Source organism: Telmatherina bonti, assembly GCF_933228915.1.
Source record: "Telmatherina bonti genome assembly, chromosome: 3".
Lineage (NCBI taxonomy): Eukaryota > Metazoa > Chordata > Actinopteri > Atheriniformes > Telmatherinidae > Telmatherina > Telmatherina bonti.
The window spans coordinates 13,507,352-13,515,178 of record NC_136621.1 but is presented as its reverse complement, the minus strand read 5'-3'; the positions used below and the strand labels follow the sequence as shown (position 1 = coordinate 13,515,178).

The window sequence follows — 7,827 nt, the reverse complement described above, 5'->3', positions numbered from 1 at the left end:
AAACATCAGATTTGGTCCTGAAAGCTGATGATTAAGTAGTCTGGCCCTAATTAATCTACCGTTTCCCAAAATAAACAACAGACAATAAATTTCATATTATGTTGTCAATATGAGCTTTCATAAATCGCCTACGAAGTTTAAGATGGTTGCCAAGCAACATACAGCGCAGCTGGAAAGGCGGACATGTACCAATATGTCCAGCTTCACGTTTTCTCTGTAATGACAAACAAGCTGTTACTTTGTAAAAGGAATCAGTTTTAATGTACACAATAATTTTGTACTGATGTTACACGGATGTAGCCTCCTCGATGGTGGCGGCGTCTCGTTTTAACAAGCCACTGCTCTCAGATCAGCTCGCCAGTTCAGGACTTTGCTCTCGTCTTTGCTGCTGTGATTTGGCTTTTGAAGAAAGTAATGCTTCAGAAAACTTTTAGTTTGCTCCAGATATTTGTGTCCTAGCGACGTACAGATACTGGAGCAGCAGCACCGGGTTGCTCTGCATTCTGGAATTTGGTTTATTTTGTTTACTCCTCTTGACTTCTGTTTTAAGATGCTGTTTTATTTTTAACAGGGGTTGGAAAATCGAAACAAAGAATGGAATATTGGGATTTTTGCTTCACAATCGTAAAATCGATTGTTAAAAAAATCGATTTCTTTTTCCAAATAAACAAAAGAATCCATTGTTAAATTTTTGTTATTTTTATTGATCTTTTTACTTGTCTTCTTGGGCATTACAGCAGTAGAATGATGGTCTGTGCTGTTTTTTCCTAATTGAAATTCAGAAAAGATGACGAGCAAAAAAAAAGTTTTGTACATTTTGATTTGTAGTCGACAAAAATCAGCAATATTGAAGAATTGTGAGAATTGCGATTTAAATCGAATCGGCCCCCCAAAAATTGGGATGGAAATGAATCAGAACAAAAGCAAATCATCACAGCCTTAGTATCCATAATGAATAAATCACTTTAACCGGTTAGTTCTGGTCTTAATGTTACTACCCTGCTTTTCCTTAATGAGCAGGGAATCTAACAGCCAGAAAAATCCAGTCCTAATGGCAGCTATCACACTGACAGCAGCTGGTTGGGCACCTTTAGACTTTTATTTCTCCTTGTCCTGTTGTCCTGTATAATAGTTATTTGTAACGTGGAGGGAGGGAGTAATACTGTGTCTGATGACAGTCCTGACATCCCGCCTGCTGATTTAGGGGTGCTCTTCAGGGGACAGATTTAGTTTAAGTAGAGTCCTCACAGAAATTTGAGCTTTCCTACAGAAACCAATAAATGTTTGAAAACATTGTGATTATAAACATTTTGTAGCTGTTATGACCCCGAGCCTCCTGCTCTGTGGGCTGGTATCCAAATGGGAAGATTCCAGCACACTTGGATGATTGGCCGCCCATCCCGGTCCTCCTCTACCATCGTGCCTCCGGATTGGTGGACTACCGACCTGGAGTTTTATTCCATTGGCCACAACCTCCACCACTCCTATTTAAGGACAATCAGCGCCATCAGTCGGGGCAGCCTGTCTGACGGAGACACAGTTTCCACTACTCAGTTTGTGAAAGGACTGACTGTCTGTAGACTACAGAGCCTTTTGTTATGTGGTTGGGCTGTAGTTTTACCAAGCCTGTAGATTTATCAAGCCTTTTTGTTGTCTGGCTGCAGGGTTACAAATTTTTCTGTCTGTCTTTTTTTTCTGTAGATTTACTAACTTTAGTTTTGGTTTTCTTTGTGTTTTGTCTCAAAGTGGGATTTGTATCCAGTACAAACTGCGTTTTTGGTTTAATATTCTTTGTTTATCTTAGTATATATTGTTTTATCTTATTTCACAGAAATAGTTGAGTTAAACCTGGATTGTTTTCTTTTTTATCATCCTATAAATAAATTCATTGAGGAACTTTTACTTTAGTTTCCTTTTTCATTTTGTGTTACCACCCCTTTTTACCCCTAGACCCCACGGAGGTCGTTACCATAACGATGTAAATTTAACTAATAAATCACAGTTAAGACAACAGGAGCTGGTCCAAAGTGCTGGACAGTAAAACACCAAGAGCTCCGGAGCAAAACTAGAAAAACACAGCTTGATGAAATCAATAACTTAATAAAAAAGACAAAATCGTAAAATAAAATGCAATTAAAATCTGATATGAAGCAGTGGATAACATCAAGGTGACAAACTTGATCTATATGGAGAGTTAAAAAGGAGCGAGCAGAAACATTTCTGAGGTCTGACTCGACTCAGCATTTTTCCTTGCTTTATTGAATCTTAGAAAATCTAATAACATGCCATTAGAGGACCTAAAAGATCTAACTGGTCTGTGAGATGAGAGTTCTTTCTTGTGAGGTGAAACCAGACCATTTAAAACTCTGGTCCTCGAGGGTCCCGGTGCTGCAGGTTTTAGCCGTTTCCCAGCTTGTAATCAGCTGAACGGGCCGAGAAGATCGGCTTCACTTGTATCAGGTGTGTTGAAGCAGGAAACAACCTCCCTCTGGGACTGTAGTTAAACCCAGATTTATAACTTTAAAAAACAGCAGAAAATAAGAGTTTTGTGACAAACAGGCTGGACCAAGGCCGCTGTTTCTGTATCACACAATCCATCTTAATATTTCACAAGTCTACATGTGTCTCATGTTTAATCCTCCAAGCCTATTTAGCCTATTTTGAATCCTTTTGTCTTTATAAACCGTATAAAAAACGTTTAACTTAACCTCAATGGGAGATTTCAATAATTTCTGCATAAGTCACGCATACATTTGCATAACTGTGAAGAAGGGCAGAAAAGGAGTTCAGTGGAATAGGTTCACTAAGTTTGTCTTTACAGAGTAAATCAGAGTGATGCCGGAGAGTTGTCGTGTGTCCGACTCCTCTAATCTAAGAGGCTAGAAGTTAAACGAACAGGAAATAAGTTTTTACTTGTTTCCTGTAAAGAAGCACCAGCCTGGATTTCAGGGATCGGCTGTGCCAAATGGAAGGTGATGTTCTGACAACAGGTAAGCAGCGCTTCATGTCTGAGTGGTCTGAAGACACTAAAGATGTCAGCTACTGCCCGTGTGTGGACATGAAGGCGAATCTGAAAGACAGAGACCCAAGTAGGAGGCAGCGTGAGTCCATCCAATCACAGAATATTTAATAATTCATTAACTCTACATGTAACATGTTTGTTCATGTAACGGAGCGAACCATTCAGGTCGTATGTTTGCAGCTCATCTCCAGTTGAACAATAAAACAAATTTAATCTTCTCATTACCTGCGAGTCTGTCAGTAATGTGGACGGGAACAATTTTATGGACAGTAAAAAAGACAGCCCAAAATATGTCAGAGCTCTGCAGGGACTGGTCAGTTAATGGTTCCCAGAGTGAAAACCAGACCAGGGGAAAAGGCTTTAAGCGGCTCAGCTCTCCTCTGCTGGAACCGGCTCCCTTCGGGACTGGATTTGCCCAAATTGTAGCCACTTTAGAGTCTAAGAAGCTAAAATGTAAAAGTTTTTTTTGCTGCAGCTTTTAAAGTCCCACTGCAGCCGTTAATCTCCTAAAAATAACGCCGCTCCCAAAAGTGTACAATGAGAAGTTTGTTATGTTTTAAATAAACATTTAATGGCCTTAATATGAATCTTGGGGGGATTTCTTTAAACCCTTTTTCCTCAATAAATGTCTGAAAGTTTGCTAATCTGATCCCAACCAGATGGGTGTCCACCAGCACGGGGCCTGCCGGCCCAGTTTGCTCCATTTAGTGTCTTAACTTCTGGGATAATTAAGCAATAAAGTTGGAAACAGAAAGCGATTGTCAGGAAGTGGAAGTTAAACTCTAAAAGACTGAAACAAGTGTGGCTTTTAACAATGTGTTTATTTTCTGTTGCTCTTTACAACACCAGCAGGCTCCCTGGTCAGCATCCTCGCTGCTAACTGGGCTACATTTTGACACTATTCATCCGTGGGTTTGGTAAAATCACACCTGTTTATCCACAGTTTCACTCAAAATGAGGCTACATGATGAAACTTGCACAGCACTGTTATTTGGAAAAGTCTCTTTCTTGTTACTTTCAATATAAGCTGATCACTATTTAAGATAAGTTTGAGAAACAGAGTTCATGGCAGCTTATTCAACCAGCTGCAGAATGTCTGATGAACTCATTCCCAGAACGAAAACGCACTTTTTTCGCCCCTAATTAAACCTTTAAACCAACCTGAAACTTTATGAGAAACAACTGACATGCTGCTGTGTGTCCTGCGGCTTCCGGGTAAATCAGAAAATAAATTAAATGCTGCTTATTTGGATTAACTCCTGGTGTCAGAGGAAGGAAAGTGAAGTGAGGAAGCAGGGGCAGTAAGAAGAGGAAGAGATGGGGACACCCACCTTCATGACTGGCTGGGCGAAGTACTTGGCGCTCCAATCACAGAGTCCGGTCTGCAGAGACAGACTGATGTAATTCCTGTGGCCACCCGGCTCGTCGCCGTCTTCAGCTGCCTGATCGTGCACACAATAAAAACTTACAGTCAAAAAATGGGAGTTTTTCATATATTTCAGTGAAAGATGCAGGAAACATTTGTTCCTTTACCTGCTCCGGTCCCTTGTCAAACATCTTGCGGGTGCGAGGGAACTGGTGCGAGTGCGGTGCCTGTCCTCCCAGCGTCGGGGTGTAAGGGGGTCGTGTGGCGGGCGGCTCTCTGGCAGGGGGTTTGGGGACGTCGTTGGTCAGGCTAGAGCTGCTGGCGCTGGGCATGGGTGGAGAGCCACTGGAGGAAGAAAAGAAATTAATGTAGAGAAATAGAAGAGAAGCCTTTCTTCAAGCAGAGGTAGGTAATCCTGCTCAGAGACATTTTTTTTCACTCTGGGTGAAGTGGTTCCTCGTCCTGACAGTAGTTTATACATTTTGTAATCCTGAACAATCAGAAATATAGTTAGACCCCCTCAGTTTACTGTAAATCTGTTAAAACTCGGACCAATCAAAACGTTCGGGCCGAATTAAAGTTGTTTATTTCTTATATTTTGTAAGCTTCTTCTCCCGGCTCCCCTCCTCCCCCTCCAGCAGTGCATACCTGATAACCCCACCCTGTATATGAATAGCGTGTTAGGATGAAAATACAAAGTAGTGAAGAAGAAACTCTGAAGTTAAACATGGCTGAGAAAATGCAGGAAGGATTTCCCCAACCCGGCTCGGTTTATTCGTCTCCTCCCGCTAAACAGCCGAGAAAGAGAAAATCGTCGGTGGAAAAAGCTGCGAATAAAAAAGCCTTGGATCATGCAAGGAGCAAAACCTGAGGGGGAGGAGCCAAGACAGGGTGCCACTTTCACATCTTGCTAGCTCCCCAACATTACCTGCACCAGCTTTAAGAGACATGAACATTACAAATATAACTACAAACCTGAACATTATGGAGGGAAATGAACATACATACACATCATAATGAAAAGCGTTAGTTATCCATATAAATGCGTTATTAACGCATCATTGTTTAGATATGTACAAAATTATGGCTGCACTGATACGAGTGTCTGGTAGAGGTGTGTTGAAAGATCGATTTATCAATTCTGAATTGATTTTCATATTAATTCCGAAAGATCGATCCGTGAGTCCAAAGATAAACTTTTTAGAGAATCTTTTTCCCGGTGAAATCTCTTAAAACACCTGAGACGACTGCAGGCTTCATTTGCAAGGATATGCACCGAATACTGGCAGCGCTGAATGAAAGTAGCAGAACAGCACAATGTTTTCGTGTCTCGCAAACATCTCGCTGAAGAAGTCATTCCACTCATTCCTGGGAAGGGGACTGCTCCTTAGAGCCATCTTTAACTTCCAATACTTCATTAATTTGTTGTTGAATGTCAATATAATACTATGATTAATATGTTGCATATAAAAACACAGACATGCATTTAAACAAAATTTAAAAAAAAAAAAACACCTTTTAATAATTCTGACCTAAAACCATATTAGATCAGAACAAATCAGATCCAAATGTGATAATCAATTCTAAATTTTCAGAATTGGAATCTAATTGATTCTTGAAATTCAAATAGATATCCAGCCTGAGTATCGGGTATTTATCCGATACAATGTGCGTGTAGGAGTATTTGGTAATAATGAAAGTGTTCCGGCACCACAGAACCCAACACCAGCATGAAAAACCAGTTCTGTCAAAATGAACACGTTACTGCAAAGTGATAAATCTGTTGCTTTAATGTCTTTTTAACAAAGATATTATTAAAATTTATTTTCTTAAAAATCAAAATTTGGCATTATTTTAGTGAGACAAGCCTATTTTGGGCATCGAGATGCTTTGTTTAGCGGTGAACCAAATCCTACAAAAACTATAGTCTGCAATAGTGAGAAATATCACTGACAAAACTTCACTATTAAAACAAAAAAATCTTATGAATTTGTTTAAACAACTCCCACAAAGCTTAACAAAAATAACAAGCGTTGTGGCTACACACAAAAAATCCATTTAAATTTATTACTGTCAGTCTGTTACATTTATTTCCATTTCATTAGTTGAATTTATGCCAAAGATAAAATATAGGACAGAAAGTTGGATTCTTGCAACACAAGATGATTCCTAAAAAGCTGTTGTGGTGAGAAATGTAATATGTTTTACTAATAACAATATACAAAGGATTTTACTTCTTTCTTTTATCATACCAAGAATTTTAACATCTTTCAAGCATATTTCAGTCATCGTTACGCTCAGATAATGTGTGCACCGTTGCAACCGTTTGGTAAGCAGAAAGATCAACATGAACATTAGCAGACTGCAGGTTCGGCCAGACCGGCCTGTGAGAAAATGAAACGTGTGCGTCAAAACCAGAAAGAAGAAAAGAAGCTACAATTGTTCTGCTTCATCTGCCAAGCGAAGGAGTGTAAGATACGGGTGTAAAATACTGAGCTCATGCAGCACATGCAGAGGCGTGATAAAACACACTCTGAGTCCAGCTTCGTCTCACTGTCTTGGTGTCTCACTGGACGTTGGTAAAGAGAGAAATTCAACTTTTAGCTGAAAACTTGGCATCTCTAACTCCACTTTATTTTATTTTTATCCTTTCTGATGAAATGAATCAAATATGCAGATAAAAGTACTGCTGATAGGACTTCTTCCATGTCTTGTCTTTCATCACATTCAGCCGTTTCCGAAAAGCTGAGTCAGCAGCATGCATGTGTATGTTCACATTCATGTGTGTGTGTGTGTGTGTGTGTGTGTGTGAGAGAAACGCTTCCTCACCCTGCCTGGTGGATATGCGTGCCCTTGCTGGTGGGGCTGGCTGGAGCAGACTGAGTGAGCGATCCTGAGTCCAGGATCCTCTGAGGTCGGGCGTTCATCGTCGCCTGCAGAGACAGAGAGTTACTTCAACGTTTTCTTTTTCCTTTAAAGCAGATTAGAAAGCAGAAGTGAGTTTTCTTTTGAAACACCAGGATAAAAAAAGAGACCCAAAATGTGCTGCTGCTTCCTTCACGGAGCTGCAGAAAAAAAAAAATGCAGCCCTTTGCAAAGTTTGCCTGAATTTCTGGAACTTTATCTCATTAACTGGAGCAGGTAATATAAGCTCTTTATTGTGAGTTCTCTAGTGGCTGCAGGAAAGGGGGGTAAACTTAATAAAGACAAGAGAGAAAAGCAACACTGATGAATAGCAAGCTTGTTGTTTACTGAAGCCAGGTAGAGAGAAAACTGTGCAGCGTAAATCTTGTTAACACACGCAAACACATTTCACTGGCTGAGATCGTCTCTGATTTGATTTCTATGCTTATTAGAGGATTGTAAGGAGTTTCTTTTGTTTGTGTCTAAAAGGCAGAGAGGAAGGCAGAAATGGTACATATAAGTTATCTATGACATT

At 40.1% G+C, this 7,827-nt stretch overlaps 1 protein-coding gene across 2 annotated transcripts in view; it reads right to left on the bottom strand.

Moving 5' to 3' along the window:
- rptor (regulatory associated protein of MTOR, complex 1) overlaps positions 1 to 7,827 on the bottom strand; it is a 235,132-nt gene that overhangs the window by 45,648 nt on the left and 181,657 nt on the right. For both annotated transcript variants that reach the window (XM_079265219.1, XM_079265220.1), the window contains exons 23-25: positions 7,218 to 7,321; positions 4,556 to 4,733; positions 4,354 to 4,464 (exon numbers count right to left, since the gene is read on the bottom strand). In XM_079265219.1, the coding sequence (XP_079121345.1) occupies positions 4,354 to 4,464; positions 4,556 to 4,733; positions 7,218 to 7,321 (393 nt within the window). The remainder of the gene's footprint in view (positions 1 to 4,353; positions 4,465 to 4,555; positions 4,734 to 7,217; positions 7,322 to 7,827) is intronic.